Source organism: Pholcus phalangioides, unplaced genomic scaffold (genome assembly GCF_987345545.1).
Source record: "Pholcus phalangioides strain wild (caught in Gottingen) unplaced genomic scaffold, Ppha-v1.0 ptg000001l_1, whole genome shotgun sequence".
Classification (NCBI taxonomy): Eukaryota; Metazoa; Arthropoda; class Arachnida; order Araneae; family Pholcidae; genus Pholcus; species Pholcus phalangioides.
In genome coordinates, this window is record NW_028301594.1 from 3,383,789 (window position 1) to 3,407,131 (window position 23,343).

General features: G+C 38.4%; 1 protein-coding gene across 2 annotated transcripts in view; it reads left to right on the forward strand.

Annotated features, from left to right (window-relative positions):
- The window catches only part of LOC149089690 (uncharacterized), a 184,354-nt gene that overhangs the window by 129,556 nt on the left and 31,455 nt on the right, over positions 1–23,343 (forward strand). For both annotated transcript variants that reach the window (XM_089237907.1, XM_089237989.1), the window contains exons 11-17: positions 794–1,007; positions 3,003–3,208; positions 10,712–11,032; positions 12,687–12,845; positions 15,699–15,966; positions 20,497–20,797; positions 22,066–22,246. In XM_089237907.1, the coding sequence (XP_089094033.1) occupies positions 794–1,007; positions 3,003–3,208; positions 10,712–11,032; positions 12,687–12,845; positions 15,699–15,966; positions 20,497–20,797; positions 22,066–22,246 (1,650 nt within the window). The remainder of the gene's footprint in view (positions 1–793; positions 1,008–3,002; positions 3,209–10,711; positions 11,033–12,686; positions 12,846–15,698; positions 15,967–20,496; positions 20,798–22,065; positions 22,247–23,343) is intronic.

Below are 23,343 nucleotides of genomic sequence, written 5' to 3' on the forward strand. Positions count from 1 at the left end.
TCGAATCAGCCACGATTTCCTCCTCGAGATACCCCCGGTAAGCATGGTACACAGTGGTGCGCACGCGTTAAAGAAAGATGGTGATGGCACCCTCCCCGGAACTTGGCTCCACCAGAACTTGATTCGAGATTTATTTCAGTCTCGCCCAGTCGGATTTGTACCAAGTGAGATGGCGCCATCAATTCTGCATAAACCTGCGTGTGCCTAGGGATGGGGCAGAGGTGCATTCAATTGAATTATATTTTGAAACCACCTCTAATGGTAAAATAACTCTTTCGGTAAAATAATGCAATGAAATCCCTCTCGGTAATGGATAAAAGTGAAAAATTTTACTGAAGGCATTTAAAGCTTGAGTTGCACCATAAAACAAATATTAGCTTAATTTATTCAATATTTTATAGAGTTTTTTGATTTTCCCGTCAAGTTTAGAGAATTAAACGTGTGGCTTCTCGTGCAGCTTGAAATTACTTCAACTGTAGTGAGAAAATAACAGTTAAAATTATTGCGAAAGATGCACTTTTGAAAACAGCTGCCTGATATTTTGGGGTTTTCGCTGATTTCTCCCGAGGAACTCAATTTTAATTACTTGCCATTCTTCAAAGCAAATGCAAATTTCACTGATTTAATCGAAATTTTATGTTAATGGTACTCACGGTTCGAATGCAACCGAGTATGGCTTTCGACTCATTTCCTTTATTCAAAAGTTAAAATATACATTAAATGGCCATGTGTCGAATCGCAAGAGAAAACTTTTTTTCCCTCGTTTTAATTTTTCCTTTGCAATTCTTTCAAGTGGACGTTGAGCAAGTGGAGCAAGACGGCGACTTGTCATCGTGCAACCGTAGCATCTCGTTGAGCCCAGAGCATCCTTACGAGATTATCACGTCACCGAACTTCCCGAATAATTACCCGAACAATTTGGAATGTTATTACGACGTGTCGACTTCCGTCGAGGGGAATTCGATTGTCGTCACTTTCACCGATTTCGTGCTCGAGGAGAGCGATAAGTAAGGCACGGCTAATAGTCGAACCCTTTCCATACTTCTTGTGTAAATATGTGTGTGTGTGTGTGTGTGTGTGTGTGTGTGTTCTAGAATGACACTTATTTTCAACTTTTTGAAAGTTTAGCTCCCACCTTTTCTATCTTGTTTCAATCAATAACAACTAAAAAACGATCTGCGCAAAACTTTAGCTGAAGCAGACAACTACTAGACGACCCTAAAAAACCTTGAAGTTGGGACATAGTAAGCAATGTTAATTCCATATACAGGGTGAACGAGACATGTCCTGCCAAACGAAAGAGATTGATAGACGAGCCAAGTAGAACGTGAAACACCCTACAAACCCTGTTCATTCTCGAAACGTTTCATAGTTATAGGGGATAATCGATAATGAAATTAAAATGCGTCGTCTGAAAAACCCAAATTTGTGAAGTTTCTGAGAGGCCTATACAAAAATTAAACACATATTTCGAAATAGCAGCAAAAATCCTTTAAAGTCACACCTATTTCATCAGAATATTCGAATTTAATGGTGAGCTACAAACGCTGAAAGGTTGACAATGTTCAAAATCAAATTGTGGCCAAAAATTTTAATCACCAACGCCGCAAAAACACACTTCGTCAAAAAACACATTAGGGCAAATTTACGCAAAACTTGACCATCGCACCAGCTTTCGAAAAAGAGCCTACAATAAACCATATCGAAGATCTAATTCAGGAGAAATTCTGTCTTTTGTTTGCAACACATCACTCAAATTAGTTGTTTGTCAAAGTAGATATTCCATGAAAATTCGAAATTGGTGGATGCAGATTTTGGGTGGCATGAATGAATGAATGAACGCCAGAATTTTGCCACTGGAAGTATCCCGTTTCCGAGATCTTTTTCAGCCCAGCTCCGTAGATTTTGGGCGGCAGTTTGATTTTTCAAAAAATCCCTATATAAGATGGCATTACCTCTATGTGCAGAATATCTGTATTTAACGATGAGCTTCAAGCGCTGAGAAATTGATGAAATGAAAAATCGAATTGTCGCCAAAACCTACTAAAATTACTTCGTCAAACACAGATTTCAGTTATGTATTGCAAACAAAAGACTACACAAATTTCTCCTGAACTACGTCACCGATATGGTTTATTACAGAGTCTTTCAAAAGTTTGTGCATGATGCAATGGACAAGTTTTGGTGAATTTTACCTATAGTAACTGGGAGGGTCTTTACGTAATTGGCAATGGAAAATTTTAGTAACAATTCAATTTTGAATTTTGCCAATATTTCAGCGATTTCATCGAAATATTTCAATAAAATTGCTGTCACTTTTTTCGAGACTTTTCCTACTACATTTTCAAATATGCGCTTAGTTTTTGGGTAGATTCGTTTCTTTCTCAGAAACTTCACAAGTTTTTTCAGACTTGACGATTTTTTTCCCCTATAATCGATTCTCCATCATAACTCAAAAATAACACTTGATTATAACTCGCAATAACTCTTTCGAGACAGGACAGGATTGTTAGGTATGTACAGGATGTATTATGTTCCACTCGGGCCCGTCTATCTACCCGATTTCGTATCACAGAACATGTCACGTTCACCCTGTATACAATGATTAAGTCCGTTCAAAAGAGGTTCGTACTCTTGCCTATTTCGACCTTCTTAATTTCTTCTTAGAGAAATTTATGAGGATTCATCCAGGCAACCCCAGCAGTTGTTTGAAAACGTTCTGAATCCAATTTCCCAAAAACATTTGTACCCGATAACGATCTGTAAAACAAATCGTTGCCGGAGAGCGTAAAAAATACCCAACTGCTACCGTGTTTCGATTGGGGTAAAATATTGCACAGATTGGTGTTTTTTTTTTTTTTTGCTGAATGGAACAGGATTTGGGGGTGAAACAGCAAACTTTTAATGTTCGAAAAATTACTTATAGCTAACGGCCACTCTCGTGTATACTCATGCCGAGCTGTTGAAATATATTTCTCATTCTATGTTCCTTTTCTGTGCAGCTGCGAATATGACTTCATGTTGATCGGCATCCCATCAGAAGAGGATCCAAAGTCGGCGACGGACTGGATTATTCGCTGTGGGGACTGGGACAACAAGATCAAGCTGATGCGCTACATCTCGAAATCTTCTAAACTGCACATGAAGTTTGTGTCCGACTTCTCTCACGCGTTCAGTGGATTCCGCTTTGAACTAAGGCTCAGTGCAGGTACATTCAAAAACAACTCTTGTATAATTATATAATTTCACTGAATGGTTGAATTCTTTTCATCAATTTCTAATCCACGATCATCGTGCGCCTTTTTACACAGGCACCGATACGAGAAAAATGTAAATAAACGAAAATGTTAAGGACAATCCAACATTTTGCAATATGCCAGTATAGTTTAAGATTTCATGTTATGGAAGTAAAGAGAGAGTAAATTCCCAACACAAAACTCATCTCGACAGCAACGGTTTACAATCACGGTCCTAGGATATTCTGTGGTAGCCACTGGTGTGTGTGAAAATCAAGAGTGGCATAGCAGCTACGGCAATGAGTCAAAGAAGCCATAGAGAGAAAGATCTACCAGGTGCACGTGTTCATAGGCGGGGGGGGGGAGAGGCGTACGTAGCCCCCCCAAACCGACCAAAATTTAGGGGAGAAATATTTTTGGTCAAAAAATTAAAATATTGAAAGAAAATACCCTGTATCTGCTATATTAATCAATTTCTGTTAATTCAATCGCTTTTTCCAGGGTGGTAACTCAAAATTTCGAGGGAAGGAAATGTTTGTTCGGCCGCCCCCCAAGTTTTTTGTGCCTCCACCAATAATGATCGATCCTGAGTATGATGAAACGGGGCCCTGCATAGAACCGCCACAAGGGAGAAGCTCGTGGGTGCTCAATCAAAAGCTCTCTGGCTGTAACACAGAGTACAGAGAGTCACTTTCTTTATTACAATTTTTGTCCACTTTATATCATAGGCGGATACGGGGAAGGGGGAGCGGTCTCCCTACCACCAACCCCCGCCATCATTAACCGCACATGTTTTATATATGTACTATTGAAATCAATTCAGTAAGTAGATAGGGTCTCGCTACTGGGCGAGGAAGGGTGAGGCTGGATTAGACAGGGGAGCACGAGGAATAAAATATGCAAATAGGGCAATGAGCAAAAAGAAATTAAGAAACAAGGCTCTCGATAAGTATTCTTCGAGTTGTTTCTACTTGCAGACCGGTGAAATGAAGTGAACAATTTCGCGGACCAGCATAAATGAGATGAAGATCTTCAGAACCAGCGAAAAAAATAATTATTATTTGGAGGGGAAAAAATCCTAACTTCCTACTTATTATACTTCAAAATATACTATTTTATATGCCGTATAATACTGTAGTATTATACAAGGGTATTATGCAAGCGAGAAACATCATTGAGCCGTGATTCCTGGTGCCACCTATCGAAAAAGAGCAGAACTTTGTGTGATAATTTCCCGAATGGAATTGGCTATTGGTTTAAAACCGATTTGCAGCACAAAAATTAGCAATACGTGAAATAATGATTAAATAATTCCAAAATCATTTATTTTCATGCTGATGAACAGTGTTAAATTTTTATGCGCCAAAATATCAGTGGCCATGTTTTCATGTTTTTGTTGTTTCATGTTTTGCTCCGCAAAATCCAGCACTGCTACGGAAAATATAAAAAAATATCAAACGGTATTTTGAATCGATAGACTTATGCCACTATGCATCATGAAGATTAACAACATACGGTACCATACTGCATATGATTTATTTTCAGACACACACACACACACACCCGCGCTGCACACTGTTATAAAACAACAATCAACTTTAGTGAAAAAATTATTTTTTAAAAAAATGGTTTTGTTTTTATTTGATAGATGTGACAGCATTGGTCCTAACACAACTCATTTCTATTTTAAGCAATATTAATACTCATTTATTTTTGTACAAAAACATGGGAAAGCGAATGGTGTATTTGAAATCATTCATCAATATTCAAGGCTACATAATTTATCCTTCCACACACACACTCAGATCTTTTGGAGAAATCCCTGACAAACGTCTTTCATTCGCACATCACTGCTCTGAATTTGTCAAGTAAGCCAAACGGCCACTTTGCAAATTATGTCAGCAAAAATTTGATGATGAAAATAAAATAATTGCAATTGAAAAATATGAAATTATGAAATATTTACAGAAAATGAAAATCAAATACAAACATTTAGAAAACAAATACAAATAAAACGCCACAACAGGCAAAATGCCCAACAAGGTGGCTGAGAAAAAGATGCCCATAAAAATATGGATGTCATATATTTCAAAAAAAATTTCAAAGATGAGAATAAAATGCAATTACAATAAACGCTTTACAAATTGATAACAGATAAATGCCAAATATCAAGATATCTCGGGAAGCTCATTATAAAAATTCAGAGAATATATTTACCGTACAGTGTTCACCAATATTGGTATTGTAAGATCAGACCAGATCTAAATTTTTGTCCCTACGGGACTGATAGTAGGATTAGAGATGGGCTAGTGAAAGTCAGCAAATGCGTGTTTGGTTGTGTTGTGTATAATGTAGTATTGTAAGATTTGACGGCAAACAAAGGTATTACTTGCCACTGTACTATCATCTTATATATAAATGTGAAAGTATGTATGTATGCTCTTTATACAAATCTACAGTTTTAGACCGATCGTCGCCAGATTTTGCATATATACCAAACAGGTCAGGGATTGAACCGTAGGCTACTTTAAAAGTTCGTCAGAGCTGGGCAAATGCCCGAAATGGGCAAAAAACTGCCGGCCAACAATGGTTTTGGGGCCTCAACAATCACTTTCGGAACGTTTACTTTGGTTGCCGTGGTTCCCAACAATGCGTTTCGGACGTGAATATATGCCGTTACAATGGTTTGTCACACCTTTAATTCTTTTAATTCTGTTATTATAACAGTTTATTCCTTTATAGCGGTTTGTCACTTTTCCAATCCTCCCAGTAATTGAAGAAAACCCGGGAAGAGCGCCGGGTATTTCTGCTAGCCTATATACAGGGTATCCTGTAAGTGCTAATGTGACCTTTATCTCATCAACTGCCCGTAGTATAGGTATAGTTTCAATTTAGAAAATGCTTAAAGGCGTTTGAATAATATTCGCTGGACATGGGACGTCACTAATAGCAGAGAACAACAACTACGGTGACAAAACTGAGAATAAAAATGTTCAACTCCAGCTGCCAGTCGTTAAATAATTATTAAGGTATACATATATAATTTTTTTACGGGGCGGGCAACGTCGCCGGGTATCAGCTAGTCTAAATAATAGAAAACTTTGTCATTTTGCATTATTTTTGACCTGTTTGACTAAATATTAACCTTATATGAAACTTATTTCAAAGTTCTTTTTTTTTTTTTTTTTTTTTTTTGGGCTGCCTGCTCTTTGCGGAGATAATACCTTCAAATGGAAGAACGGGCTCGCATTCGCACTTCGAAATTGGAAAACCACAGAAAATCAACTTCAGCCGATCACTCCTGTGCTGCCAATGAAGTTGGAACCTGGATTCTTACAATGAGAGAGTCCGGAAAACACCTTCTATAGCGGAAAGCTTCCGCGCGAAAATAATGACGTCACTGAAGTCGTCCATTTCACCTATAGTCATTGAACATACTGCAAAAAAAAAAAAAGGTAAAGATTTCGCATACGTCGGACGGCTATATCCAACGGCTACAGGTGAAATGGACGACTTCAGTGACGTCAAAGCTTCGCGCGTAGGCTTTCTACTATAGAAAGTGTTGGTCCGGCGCGGTGCACACACGACCGCACGGTGGCTGAGTAAAATATACTGCCAAATAGAAAAAAAAGTATTTTACTCAGAAAAATACTGCGAAATTTCTATTGTTCTTAATAACTCGGCTAAATTCATCGACTACCGTATCGAATCATAAAAATGTATTAAATATATTCTTAGAGCGTTTATAACTCCTATAGAATCCAGATGAAGTAACGCTCGACGATCAATCAATTTCAAACAAAGTTAATGACATAATGAAGGCGACATAAAGTCTTCGGTTCACCGTATTATAAATCCAAAAATCCGCCGCTTCGTCCCCAAAATCTTTATTCATTTTTCCCGTCTTCTTAAATAAACGGAAGATAAATCTTTTCAGTCATTAAACTTGAAGAGAAAACCACGGATATTCTTCTAAGAAAGATAGAGATTGGGAGGGAAAAAAAACACGCACTCTTTCTTGTCATCCATCGCATGCTTAAGGACTTCAGGAGACAGTCTTTCTTTTCCAAATATTTTCTCCAGTACATCCCAAGCACCCTCTCGGGAATCCCAAAGAACCGCGTGTTGTCATTCTTATGGCAGGTCACCCGCACCCGTTGTATGTACTTAAAATGGATGACGTGAAGAAGTTGTTTTTCTCAAAAGAGAGAGACACACACTCTCTCATCTCACGTGTGATTAAGTCTCGCCTCTGTCTCGAGCTCGTAATCCGCGAGAGGGTGAAGCCAAACTTCGTGTTTAATTACTTTCTTGGGAAAAATCTTGTTGTTGTTGCCCCGTTGTGTGTTGTTTTTTCATTCTCTTCTCCCTATCATCTTTACTTCTTTTTTTTCTCCCAAATTCCATCACGTTGACTTTAATAAATGGGCGTGAAAGCGCTCTTTCGCTCCTCCAGATGCTCGTTTTCTCAAGACCAAATTAGAGTAAAGGGAATGACTCTTTTAGGAAAAGTCTGATGATGCAGCTTACAAGCACGGGGCTTTTGTATTCTGTCTAAAAGAGAAAGAAATCCTATTCATTTGGCAGCTATAACAAATTACTTGGACTTTAGGGAATGGAAAATCGGCTGTCGAAATATTAAGAAAATATGTTTCAATTATTTCAAGATTTAATGAGTTTGTTTAAGAACGCCGATTCCTGTGGCATCGTCATTTTATGGATAATTAAATTAATAACTAATTGGATTGTCTCAATAAACGTTCTCTGATTAAATTGTCTCGGAATTCTCTCTAGTGAAAGACACCATTCAAGTATATAGTAACGTACACGCCATTTTGACTAAATTGGATAGCTGGACCTAATGACTAGGGAGAAAAACCATTTAAGTCCAGTGGACTCTCGATAATCCAGCCGTGCGCTAGTCCTGCCCTAAACCGGCGTTTTTAGGAGGGTTTTCTTCGAGCATAGAAGAGGAATAGAATACATGTATGTCACCGCATATCTGATCATAGAAGTATATATTATTTAATATTTTATTGGCGGCACAAGTGGTGTAGTCGGCTGAAGTTATTTTTTATGGTTTTCTGACTTCAACTCTCGAATTCGCGAGTCGATCTCCCATTTAAAAAAAGTCTCTTCGCGGAGAGCACAATCAAGCCAACTTTTCAAAAAACTCACGCATAAATACAACAGTCAATATACAGCCGAACTGATTACTTTCGAATCAGTAGCACAGATGGCAGCACTTCTTAAAAGAAGAAATAAGAATTTATCCGAAACAAACTTCATATTATATGTAGGTACATTCACGCATTCACTCACACTCTCACATGTACCGATCAATTAGATGTTTAGATGAAGAGGAATATTTCGGAAGTCGTGTGCGGTGTAATAATGGTATTAGTAGTTTTCCCCTTGGTACCTCGTGCTGGAGAAAACACTATGGTAATGGAAGGAATTATAGGGCCAAATGAAAAACGGCGTTTAAAAAAAAGTAACCATCAGAATGTTTTCAATTTTTTTTCAGCGATGATGACTACGACAGAGAAAATAATATCTTGAAAAAGTATTCAAAAAATTTGCAATAATTTCCGTACTTTTTTCCCCCTTTATCATCACAATTCAAATCGAAAACACTATAAGGAAACTCCCTTTTTCTCGTGTCACTTACTCTATTTGCATGTATCCTTATGGCTAGGCATCATTTCTGGGCGATTTTCGAATAATTCGACGTGGTTGTTTTCCGCGAAGCTCGATTCATAAAGATGGGATGAGGCAAAACTCTTAAAGGAAACGGTAAGATCCTTGTCTTAAAAAAGTGTAGATTTATTTCTCAAAACACTGGATAGAATATTAGTATGTCTAAAATACCCTGGTTAAGAATTTCTTGAAGAACGGTGAATTTTATGATGACTATTGAAGTGCGATTATAAGCCGTCTTCCTTAACTGATCGTTCAGGAGAATAACGATAAACCGAGTTGTAAACAAAAAAAAAATGTGTACACAGAAAACTGCCAACTCTTGTACCATCAATAGCTGCCCTCACAATAGAAGAATAAGGGGTCCACGCATACAATGAGTTCGAAAAAAAGTTGTTTCCTTGACCACCATCACCATTCGAGCACACACACAGTGATGAGATTGGAACTGGCTAAAAAGCACTTAATTTTAACCTCCAAAATTTTAACCTTCCATCATCCAGAGAAGACCATCGTTGTAACCTGCGCAATCATCCTGTGATGATCTGATTTTTTTTAACATGAAGTTCTTAAAATAATGTACAGATGGCGTACACGTATGTTTTTGTTTTATATAATTTCTTTTATAACAGATTTGCTTGTACTATACGGGATGGATGTGCATTTTTCAATAGTGGTAGAGTTCTTGCTTGCCACCAAGCACTGTTTTGTCTGTGATTGTGGGTTCGAACACAGATTCACTGTCTGAATCTCACGTTTGTTTTTTCGATTGTATTGTACAGTGAAACCTGTACGAAACAAAACGTCAAAAGAATGAAATAATATATTCCGTTATGAAAAAGACTCTCTCTTAAAATCTCTTTATTTTGTTCACACCTCGGTTTATTGTCATTCTCCTTTATGATCAGTTCGAGAAGACTGTCTAATCACACTTTTATATCCAGAACAAAATTCATTGTTCTTCAGGATATTATTAACCAGCGCCTAAGACACATTAATATTCTATTCAATTTCTCGAGATATTAATACATACTTTTTAAACCGAGGATCTTACCTTGTTCTGAAATAGTTTTGCCTCTTCCAATCTTTCATGCAATTCCTTTTCGTGGAAAACAACCACGTCGAATTATTCGAGAAGCTCCCAGAAACGATTCCTAGCCATAAGAATAGCAAATAAGTTAAGTGACGCAAAACAAGAGAATGGCCTTAATCGAAAAAAATGTATTTACCACAAAAGTATTGCGAATTTTTTTAATACGTTTTCTCAAGATATTATTCTCCTACTCATCATCTCCAAAAAAAAAAATTGGGAAAAATTCTGACGGTTATTTTTTTTTTAATCCCCATTTTTCACTTGCTCCTATTATTTCCTTAAACACTGTATTGTAGATTAATGCTTCTCAACCAACGCGATGCGGCCCTGCCATTAGTCAAACCGGGCCGTCAGGATTCGCTGTGTTTCATTTATCCTCATTCATTTCCCATTAGTCGTGTGTATGACCAGACTTTTTATTCACAAAAAAAAAGGAATCAACCGGGCCGCAAGCTTCTGAACTTTGAAAACAACTGTTGTAGATGGTTGGACATTCAATTCTACAACTGAACACAATTCTGCTACTTACGGTATGCAAGTCGGATCTGGTTATTAAGATCAAAATTAGATGAATCCATAGATTCAATGGCTGGTCAATTTATAAGCATTCAGGGGTACGATTAGTTCAATCATTGAATAAAAAAAATTGTGATTCTTTTTTTCCTTTCATTTTTCTTTGAAGGCGATGACATCAACAAGCAAAGAGTTTTGTGCGACAGTGAAATGTTCGAGCTCAGAGGAGACCGGTGCTACTTGGTTGTCAGTTATCCCGAAGCGACTTGGACAACGGCTAAACAGATCTGCTCCGAGGCTAAAGCCAGTCTCGCCATCATTGAAACAGACAAAAAAGAGATGTCCGTCTTGCAGGATCTCGTGCGCGTCGCGGCTAGAGGAAGCGGCGCGTCGTCTACGTCGCCTGTCACTTTATTCTGGGTCGGAGCTTCCACGGATTCATCAGAAACGGACTGGAAATGGATCAACGAACAGCCGTTAAACCAAAAGCGTAATATGCCCATTATTAACCCATTAATGCCTACCGTTAATATCTTGACGTAACTCACTAATAACAAGATGGTTATAATTCGAGTGACCATATATGACCCGTATTATAGATATTTCCTTTCTTTTTTTCTCTCTTATTCTCTCGAAGCTTATTCGAATTCATATTCTACACTGTAATCAAGAATTAGAATTAGTTTTATGTATAACTATGTCACATATGATAATTGTGACTCTAAATATAAGAAATCATCTCACATATTTGTCATGTTATACCAGTGTTTTTCAAAGTGGGCGATATGGAGTTCTGGTCGGTGATGGAATGATCAAGCGGTGGGTAATACAAGTATAGAATTACAAACCACAACAGGCAAATTGCCCAACAAGGTGGCTGGAAAAAAGGAGAAAATAAAAATAAATAGAACTAGAAAAATATCCATAAAATTATGGTTGTCGTAGGCCTAAAACCACTACTTAAAAATAATACGTCAGAAAAAGTAACTAAACAACTAAAATATCTGCCCATAGAAATAAATGGTGGTCATTTGTTACGTCAGAAAAAGTAACTAAACAACTAAAATATCTGCCCATAGAAATAAATGGTGGTCATTTGTTACATATGGACAGCTTCTCGATTATTCCCACCCATTTCACCATACTTATTCTTGAAGGTGTCGTGTCTATCGTGGAGAATTCACGACATCAGAAGATAAGCTGTTCCATTACAATCCTGTTGGAGGAAAAACTTCCTGCGACACAACATCCTAAAATTATTCCTAACCAACCGAAACTGGTGTCTTAAAGTCGGAAAGCATTTCAAAGACGCGGTAACAATATTTCATGATCCTCAAAAATCATTCCCCTTGAAAACTTTAAATACTTCAATCATAGCATCATCATCTTCCCCACGACGCCTACGCTATTTCAAAGAAAATATATTCAACAAATCAAGTCTGTCTTCATATCCCAAGCCTTTTATACCCGCTAGTGCTCTATTGGCTCTTTTCTGCACCCCCTTCAACCAAGTCTATATCCCTCCGAAGATAGAGTCTCCAAAAACGCTCTACTGGAAAACTTGCAGGTAGCGAGGTGTAGATTCGAACCCGGAGCCCATAGTCTAACAGACTGTGACGGTACCGACTATACCATCGTCGGGATGCCTCTAGGGGCGGGTCACAAAACAAATTTCAATAATATACATTATGTGAAAAGTATTGTACGAGCTCACCTCGGCATGATATATCCGGAAAAAAGTCTTTCCTTCATACATTGGGCTGAGAAAAAGTCAGTCTCTAGACGTCAGCTTATCTTGTTGTTAGCTATTATAAACTACCTAAAAACACTAGAGCCAACATCTGGGGTCCTTCCTGTAATTGTGAGGAGCCGTTATAACAAAGAAGTACTATTTCTTTCTGATGGCGATTCTACCCCGTAATCAAGATTAAAGTGTTAATCCAGTGTGATTTGTAGTATGACCTAATTTCCCCCTTTTGTACATTTTTGATCGATGTTAGAGAAAATTGACTAACTTTGGCAACTTTTTTAGCGAGAATTGGTGACCTCCATCACATTTCTCTGAGAATTAGGGTCAGTTTATTTATACAAGACGTGTATCGTAATTTTTTTTTTTCTTAATTTACTCTCTGCCATTTCCGTAGTTTTCAGGGTGTTTAGACCCGATTCCGTAAGAAACAAGTCCGACAAGAGGTTGTGTTTGGCTCTTCAGTGGCGTCAGGTGAGAAATTCGGGATTCATACAATGGTCTGGTAAAAGATGCGAACAACCTGGAGCGTTCATCTGCAAGAAGAAAGCAATAAGTACGTATCAGCAAACTTTAAACACATTTGTACAACTTCTTTATTAAATCAAATCCATTGATTTGTGTCGCGAAAACACCGATGACAAGTGAAGAAAAAAGTCCCTTTTAATTATTAATTTTCCTTTTTGTCAAGAATGATATAATCTTTGCAACCTCGATATTATGCATATGTCAGGAGGAAATATGTGTATGTATACATCTAAAGGAAGATCCTGCTACTAAGTTCGTCTCTCATTATGAATTCGTCTCACTGAGAGTTCGCTGAATTCTTAAACAGTGAGCTTCTACTAATTATAGATCCCCCCTGTTAAAACTACTCGTTTTGCCTTTACGGAGCCCCCTCCACCCCCTTTCGTCTCATTCATTATTCATGAAGTTTGTCGGAATCTGTTGGACTCCGTAACGAGATGCGACGAGTCATATTTCAAATCCCAACGATTATTCATCTTTATGCCGTAATAGTGACGCTCTTGACTTTAAAACCCGGGGAAAACGACTCTCCTAGTATACATCATAAACGTTTGCAATGTTATTATCCGCTTATAGTCATCTGAAAACAGTAGAATTGGTGAATAGGAGAACCGTTTCATGGAACGGCCGTAATATGAATGTGAATCAAAGATCTTATATATAGAGAGAGCAGTTTATCGTATCGGGTTTAAGATTTTATGGGGCCCCAGCTCATGTTGCATGTTAGGTGAGGGGAGATTACAAGCAATCATGGATTGTTATAACTTTACATAATCGTGTCAAAACATATTTTAAAGGGATGTTCCAAGAATCTCATCGCGACAAATCTCGGAGAGGGCTGACAAATGGAGATGGGCTGAATCGTGCTTTTCTGTTATCCAATAAACATAGTCAGGGTAATAGCTAATATCCGTTATGGTGATGATGTCTTTTGGAGGATTTCCTTTGGTTCAATAACAAAAAACTTCTCCATTTCATGAAAGAAGTAATTGATGGTTAGAGTTCCTTAGAAGCTAAAGAATTTGAGACCCCTAAGCGCATCTGCTATGGAATTATAGGAAGGTTGACTTTGATTGTTCAAAAGTGAAATGCTTTAGAGCAGTGGCTCCCAAACTTTTTGAAGCGCGATCCTTTTTTGACAAGAATTTTATCGGTGACAGTAGATGACAATAGGGGGGGGGGGAGCCGGAGCCCCTCCCATAATTACCATACGTCCTGATTTCGGGGCATTCTGGATTTTTTTATATTTTTTGTTGATGAACAATGAATGTGCTTTAATTTCCGTAATCAATGATGAACGATATGAAATTGCTTTTCGATATTTAATTGACAGAACTGTTTCATTATGAAATTTCCACATGATTTTTATCTTTGAATCTGCGGACAGTGTCATCAACAAATAAGAAAGCAGTAAATCTCATCCATTTTATCGTTTATATCAGTGTTCTTCAATTTTCCACTTGCGAACCGGTGCATTAAGTGAACGATTTCTAGACCGACGTAAATGGGATGGCCGTCGTAAAACTATAGTAGGCAAACTATTCAAGAAAAATAGAAAAATTTGCTAACCCGCTGACTTTTTTATATTACACATTATTCTCTATTATTATATATACGAGAACCAGCATATAACTTACACTCCCCCCCCCCCCCATCTTCTGCCACCTGTCAAATGAAAACAAAACTATTTGTTATAGTTCTTGAGACTAAATTGATTGTTGGTTTTAAACGGGTGTGCATCATAAAGATGGAAAATATGTGGTATGATATCAAAAACCTCTTATTTTTAAGCTTTAAATTTCATGCTCCATCTCATTCCTGTTACTGTATTTTCATGTTTGCTGCAGAATTTCAACTATTGAATCGCTCCATCGGGGAAAGAATGAATTTCAGGTCGGAGCCGCTGCCCTACTTTCAAGATTATTTCTGTATTCCATTTGTCGGCCAGTTTTTAAAACTCACCGCAGGGAGCTGATAGGACTGCAACAAATTCAACAAGATAGTTACATACCATAAAAAACCAGGCATCTGCAATTTTCACGTGAAAATATAGAAGCCAGGTGACAGCACCAACAAAAACACGAAGCACGCATAAAAATAGTACGTCAGGACCACTCATGCACTAAAGACACTTATTCCTGCATTTATCCATTCGTAAGAAATTCCCCATAGGAATGCTCACAAGTTGCATATGCGGCCAAGTATAAAAGTAATTGTTGACCCTCGCCTCTGAAAATGTTCGAATACTGTAAACATCTGGTTTAATTCTGCCTGAACCAAGACTCTACATCACGGAAACTTCTTTGCGTATTTTGGATCGTTTACTTCGTTCTTGGGCTCACAAGCTCCATGAAGAGAGAATTGGAGGGCAAATCATACTGCACGGTATTATTTGTCCTTCTATGAAATGTGCCGCTGTGCGGTCATAGCAAGAGACTCGCATCGTAAAGACACGGGTTCGATCACCACCAGTGGTACAGTTGGTGGTCGACTGAAACTGATTTTCTGCTGGTTCCCAACTTCCAGGCGCGAATGCGTGCCGAGATCTCCCCGTTAAAAAGTCTCGCCACCGAGAGCATCACGCCCATAAGGATACAAGTATTCAATAATTACACTTCACTCATAGTGTGAAATATAGATGGTAGCACTAAAAATAAATACTCGAAAAAATAAGCACTCGAACTGTTAGGTACGCATACTCACTTCCGGCACAACTCATTCGGTAGTAAATTGCGCATGGCGATAAACCGGAGTTGTGCTCAGTTTGAATGAATGACTATAACTTGTCGTAAAGTTTATATGTATTCAAACAACGTAATTGGTATACGCTTGGTGTTCTTAATGAATCCTCTGTTTCTCTTCTTATTCGTTCCACGACCAGCGATTCCACCGAATCTGAACAGGACGATAACCGACACGAGAGGGAACCTGACATCGGTGAACTATCCGAACAACTACGTGAACAACTTGCATTACTCCATGAAGATCGAAGGTCCGTTCGATACGAGGATTCTCATCACTTTCCATCACTTGGACGTCGAGTGGCAGGAGAACTGCATGTACGATTACGTCGCTCTGAGCAGCAGCAGCAACGGACTTCTGGTAGATGGAGAAACGACCAAGTTTTGCGGTGACAAGATCGAAGAAAGGCGAGTTGTCGCTTATATCGTTTTCCTCCCCCTTTCTTTAATAATTAATTCATGAATCTCTATTCACGAATACGGACATCATTTCCAGTCATTAATTTACCGATTACATTACAGGTTTCATCCAATTTATTAACTCAAAAAAACTGGAATCTTTAATAATTAACACCGAGCTTCTTCACCCGTCATTTGGAGCCTAAGATTTTTTTTTTCCTTCGATATTTCACATGCCAGTTTAGTATCTGCCATCTTTAATTAGTTTTCATCATTTGTCACTTTCTTCGACATGCTTAATTGCTCCTGAAAATGACAATGATGAGGAAAAAAATCAATCTTGAGTGCTATTGGAGATGCAATTATCCAGAAACTTGATTGAAGCCAAAAAAATAACAATAATAACAGACCAAGTCTTATTAGTAATGATTTTTTTTTCATTTAATTTCCTCGAATGATCATGAATATGGAAATCGACTATTTCATTGATTATGATTATGAGTTCGTTTTTTTCAATTACGAAAAACAATTTCTCAGTGCAAAGGTTTATCGAAGAGTATGCAAAGGTGCATCTCTCTCTCGTGTTATAGACGAGTACTGTTTGTATTCAGCGAGTGAGGTATGAACGTATGAATGCGTGCACACCATTTTTCGCAGCAGAAATCGTCGACGCTTTCTATGCCGTGGAGCGTCAATGTGAGAACAAAAGGGAATACGTAGCCCGCGCAAACACGCGTGATTTTAGATGAAACAAAATTCTGCTGGAAACCTGCTAAATCTGTTACGTAACCTTGCGATCGTAACTTTAAATCAAGTTCTCATGAAAAGAGGTAATCCTGAAGCCAGATCCACACTCGTGTCAAGTCTTGCACGATAGTCATTCGCAAATATTTTGCTTCCAATATTTGCCTTTCCCTGATGCAAAGAAGAAGCAACAGCGGCATAGGCCAAGGTTTCTAGAATATATAGGGCATAGGCTGGCTACATGCCGGCCCAGCTTCGCTCGATGTTCTTTGGCGAGTATTTGCTTCTAGAACTATTTAATGCGCCAACGCGTACTATGACTATTAGCGGTCTTCGACCAATGCGTGGCCAGACGGATTGGAAGATCGGGAAGGGGAACGCGGTACCTTTGACTTGGGTTGCAAGCTGGGAATTACAGATCATTCTGATCGACCAGCCTCTAATATTTAACTACCGTTATCAATGGAGAAGTGGCCACACTACTTACCCATGATCAATCTAAGAACGTATCGGGCCAGATTTGACACGAATGTGGCCCTAGCTAAAGCACCAGCTCCGCAGGTTTGATTCCAGAGATTTGCAATTTTTTTTTCCCTCTTGAACCTAAGGCAATCATCGATAGATGACACGTTAACAATATGCTACCACAAAAATCTCCTCCCGTATCCGAGAAAAGGACTAATGTTCGACGTGTCACCCCACCTGACTGTATATTAAAAGGGATATAAATATCCGAGAATACTAGAAATCGACTTTATATACTCGAGAACAGTGTTTCCCAAAGTGGGCAATATCACTCCGAGAGGCGATGAAATAGAGAAGGGAGCAGTAGAAGCTATAGATGAAATATAATGTGTGTTACGAAAATTATGTTAATAGCCCTTATTTATCATTTATATGACATTTTTCGTCTGTAAATAGCCATTATCGTATGTAAAAATGAAAATTAACGCACTCTGTAAATCTCACCAGACGTAGCGAGTTTGACAACAGCTCCGATGATTGTAGGGATACGTAAATTTCGTATTTACGAAATAACCGCGATAAATGGGAAATTCACAAAATAAATGCGATAAATTTGCCAATTTGGACATATATGCTTCTATGGTTAACATGACAATATGCTCCTCTGGTTTTACTTAAGAAATGAGTGGGATGAGGCCATTAAGTTTGGAAGAGTCTGCTCTGGAAATGCAGTCAGCTCCGCTTAAACGGATATCAACGGTTCCAATACACAATATCCATTTAGCGGGATATTCGATTATGCGAGGAACAATTAAATTGTCGTTTCGCACCGTTAGTATAGTTCATATATTGCAAATTAATGTAAGATCAGCTTTGGAGAAAATCAAATTATTAAAAATGATTTTTTTTTTTCATTTCATTCGAAGAAGACATTGCGTGAAACCACGGCGTTGTGCAAATTTTTTCTTTCATCGAAAAAAAGTTAGCGTCCTCTATGGCTTAAACGGGAAACAAAAATAAAATACAATAATCAAATGTACTGAAGCATAATTGAGAACTACTAAGCCTTAAATGTAGCTTTTTCATGAATCGTGTCACATATAATATTAATTTTTTTATGTTTTATCATATAAAAATATTATGTTTAGAGTGGTTAATATATATTTACAGTTGTCTCGTGAATCGTCATATTCCATTAAGCGGGGGAATGTCTCTGAGAGAAATTTTGGTTGCGGAAGATTTTATCCGTTTAAGCGGGGCTGACTGCAATTTCTCTATAGAGAAAGATTTCCGGCGCAATTCAATCGCTCAGTGGTGGATGGGGGGGGGGGGGGTGGAGATTATTTTAAAAGTTCCGCAGAGGAATATGGACGAAGTGCATGTCTAGTTCAGTAGTGGTAGGGGTTGTTACTTAAGACGAAGATACCCGGAACGTGTTGAGAAATTCTTGTCAGACTCGTCCTGTTGAAAACTCCAATTGTAATCTCAAATGTCAAGAAACAAGTGATCACAAATCATCATGCTGTGACTTTTCAATTGTTTCCAGACTGATGTGACCTAGCTTGCATGATCCATGTTTCAGAAGCATGACGTTCATATCCCATGTGCAGCCGTTTCTTAGCAATAAAACTCGTCCCGGATCTTTTGGATACCCACTACGAGTGTAGTCTACTAATTCATGATTTTCTATTAGTCTAGAACAAAGGTGCCCAACCTTTTTAGACCGCGGGGCAGATATGCGAATATTCTGCAGCTCGCTGGCCGAAAGCATGAATATTTATAGGATGACCACATTACCTGTACTTTTACGGATCTGCAATATTCCTGTAATTTTGGCCGTCTTAACTATTTTCAGAAAATGTTTTGTTTTTTCCCTCTTATTTTCAACGAGGCTCACTTGAATTCTTGTGATCAATTAAATTATCATTTTTTTTATGGCATAAATTATTGCCTTTGACAATTCTTCGGCTGTAATTTGCAACTGTATTTGCCTTTGACATTTTTCTTTTCACTGCAATTAGCAACTTTACTTTCGTTTGATTTCCTTTTCTGGTGTGATTGGCAACTACACATGCCTTTGAAAATATCTTGGCTGTAACGGGCCGTTCAAGTATTACGTCAGCAAATTTTTAGCCATTTTTGGCCTCCCCCCCCCCTCCCTTGTCAGCAAAATTTCGTGACCTCTGCCCCCATCTCTTAATGCATATTGGTGGGATCAGAGACGTACGAAAAATTAAGATCACTTAAGTGACCCACGATACAGCTCCAGAACATTTAAGGGATCCGTGGCAGATTTAGAGATCCTTTGAGTGACATGTGGTACAGTTTTATAGCACTTAAGCGGCCGCCAGTGCGGTTCTACATAACTCAAGTTTCCCACGGCACTTTCCCAGATCCGCGGCATAATTACAGATCACTTGAGTGATGCGTTGCTCAGTTCCACAGTTCCCATAGTTCCTTAAACAGCCCGGACACATTTTCAGATCACTTGTATCCGCGAAACATTTAGAGTTGACCAAAGTGGCTCTGTAGAGAACTGATCAATAAGTAGAATGTTAGTTCAGGTGCCCACAAACTAGGGAAATATCTTTCTCATTTTTGGCCATGTAAGATGCCATGAAGAATATTTCATATTTTTATAAAGGGTGGTTCATGACGTAAGCATCATCTTGCCCCCACCCCCTTTGCGTATTTATTATTTACAATATTTACCACTACCCCCCCCCCCCTATTTACCACGCTAATGGGTACACAACACGTACACGCACATCCCAACACGTGCCAATTCGTTAGAAGTTACGCAGAGGAATATGGACGAATGGTAATAGCTGCAAAAATTGATATTTTTACATGGACATGAAAAGTGTTCAGAGTAATAAAGGAGGTTTTGTAGATCTGATGGCCTAGTGATTTTCACATGTGAAAAGTAACACATGTATAACAAAAGTAACATTCTGACAGTGGCTCAATTATTCAAATCATACTTATTATCTCTAAATTTGACATTTAAACTGCACCCACAACGCGTTGCCACAATGATGTTACTATTAATTCTTTTGTTTTTCCCCCTTCACCCATCTATTTGATATTTAACTATCAATTTCCTTCCCCATTTATATTTACATTGACAGTTACGTTCACCTTGGATGAAATGTTCTCTATTTGTATATGTATGCTTGTACATTTCTTTGCTAAATAAAAAGCAATAATAATAAGTAAATAAGTAACGATACGCCATCCTTCAGATAACGATTATATTTTCTTATGTATATATTTCGTGCGTTAGAACCAATTTATATATTTCAATATGGATATTGTCTTCACGTGTAGCATGCAGTACGAGTCCACGTCAAACGCGCTGCACTTCACGTTTCATTCGGATTACTCCGTCACCGGGACAGGATACAGCGCATCTTACGAGCTCGTCAACATATCTTCGTGCCTGAGTCACTCGATGGAAGTGCACCGGCCTGTATCCATCACGAGTCTGAGATACCCCAGACCTTATCTGACGGGACTGACGTGCACTACCGCGCTGAGATCGATGCCGAACCAGAGGAAGCGCTTGCTTTTCACCATCGTCGATCTGGACATCTCCGCTGATGAATTCTGTCTCGGCGATTACCTCGAGGTGAGATATATTCATTTCTCTATCCTTCGTCAGCGTGAGTGAATATGCCTCTGTCATAATTAACAGGTGGTTAGACAATCTGACATCATAAATTTAATGCGTAGAATGTTTGTAATTGATCTATGTTTTGCAGTGTTGCGTAATCGCAGTGGGGATCATACCTCAAGTTTGTATCTACGAATGTTTATCTTCCTGTGCTTATTGTTCTCGGAGTTGGCAGGAAAGCACTATCACGTGCACAAAATCGGAAAATGTCGTCTTCTTAAAAGAAGATATAACATAACATAATTTATTTGTCCCCAGTCAATTACGGCAATATTATACAAATTAGAGAGTTTACAATTAAATTATATATTTGAAAGAAAATGCAGAGAAAGAAAGAAAAATGTTTGAATGGACCTTGTTGAATGGAATGTGGCATTTTACAGCGGGTTCAGTTGTTTTCACTGTAGATCAGTGGAAATTCATAAAACCACGGAAAGGGTTAAAAACCAGCCTTCGTACTAGTGTCCGAGTGGCATGGTGGTAAGATGCTTGTCTACCATCGTGAAGGTTGTTGTTAGGGTCCCGGGTTCGAACCCAAGCAAGAATATAGATAAGATATTTTCCCTAACGAACTCGAGGCGACTACCGGTAGACAGCGCCTTCACTTCCAACCCATCTCACTAATGGCAGTAAATTGCAATGTGACCAGAGTTGGTGTTTGGTGAAGTAGTAGCCCTCATACTAGCCATTAGGGTGGTCGAGTGGTCGTAGTGACCAATGACCCGGGTTCGAACCCCAACCGGCGCCGCAGTGGTGGTCGGCTGAAGTTTGTTTTCTGTGGTTCCCAACTTGGAAGCACGACGAATGCGAGCCGATTTCCCCCGTTGAAAAGTCTCGCCACAGAGAGGAACAGGGCCTACAACAAATCTTCAATCATTACACTTCACTCATTTGGTGAATTTATAAAAACTTCTACAGCCATGAAGGATGCCGTAAGGTCAGCGGGTTTTATATTCTCAGGAGAAACATAAATTATATCTTCTTTTCTCTATCGTACCTGAGGCAACCACCGATAGATGGCTCCTTAATTTGGACACAACCCTATCTGTAGTAAATTGCCATACGGCGATATGGCAGGATTTGGTGTGTGGTAAAGTAGTAGTGGCCCTCTCTGTCATACCTACAATAAATTCATTCTGAACTATTTATAGTCAGTAATTTTGTTTATTTTTATCTAAAATGAATGTGAGTACGAATCTAAATAGAATTTTCAAATACTATAGATATACCTAGATGCGTACGATGATGAAACTACAAAGAGAAAAATTCGATTGTGCAACAGCAAAGGCGTCATCGGCAAGAAGATGCTGGCGTATGGCGGGGAAGCAGTCATTGTATTCCATTCACAATCATCCAGCTGGACGGAGAAATCAAAACGTGGTTATAATATAACTGTAGAACCAGGTAGGACTGTTTCCATATAATTCTTAACGAATCACCCAAAAACAAAGATTCTATCGATATTTTCGGACTCACCACCTATCGATTATCACAAACTTCAAATCAACTGAAAAGTAGAATTCACGTACAGGGTGTTCCAAATTGTTTGCACAGCTGATATCTATGCACACAATCATTAACATTCTTTCAATTACTAAAAATTTTCAAATGTTACTAAAAATCTCAAAATTTGTTTGAAGAGTCATATACATAAGAAAATTCAAATTTTTATGCAGTCCCCGTATGCTTAAAGTTCCAGTTATTCAAATTTAGATACAACTCTAAAAGTCATTTGCAAAATAATCTCATATATTCAAATGCAATATTTATCTCGAGACATTAAATATATACAATCACTATGTTTCATCTACTTATTACTGTGTCGCATTGCCGTAATTAAGATTTTTGTCGTCCCCCCACAACTTTAAAATTCGATAATTTTGAAACGGTTTCTTTGTTCCCGCCTAAAATGGCCGCCCCCTAAATTTGTTTATCACCCAGGGCAGTTGCTTCCCTCTAGTTCCAGCCATTGTGTTAGAAAAGTTTACGTTGGCTCAAAAGTTGCTAATTTCAGGGATTATACACAAAAAGACTGAACTCGGTCTATTCACAAATAGAAACAATTGCATTTTTATTATTATTATTATTGCAACATGTTTACGACTCTGAATTTAATTTGCGTTTCGCAATTTGTGAACAACACTCTCAATTATAAGCGAGTAATTCTAAAAACTTCGAAGTCAAATATCTCCGTTACTATTGCATTTAAAAACATGCAATTTTTTGTATTTTCTAAATGGCTTTTCTGTGACCAGCATTCATATTTCACCGATTGGAAGTTTCAGCAGAGAGGGTCTACTACATCGACGATGTTCAACGTTTAGGAGAGTACGGGCCACTTCATAGATTTGAAAACATGCAGTTCTGGAACTGTGCCGCGGGTCACTGAAGTGATCCGGAATGTGCCCGGGACTACTCAAGTCACGTGGAAACGTGCCGTGAGCCACTTGAGTGATCAGGAAATGTGTCATCTATGGAATGCCGGTTCAAAAAATATGCCA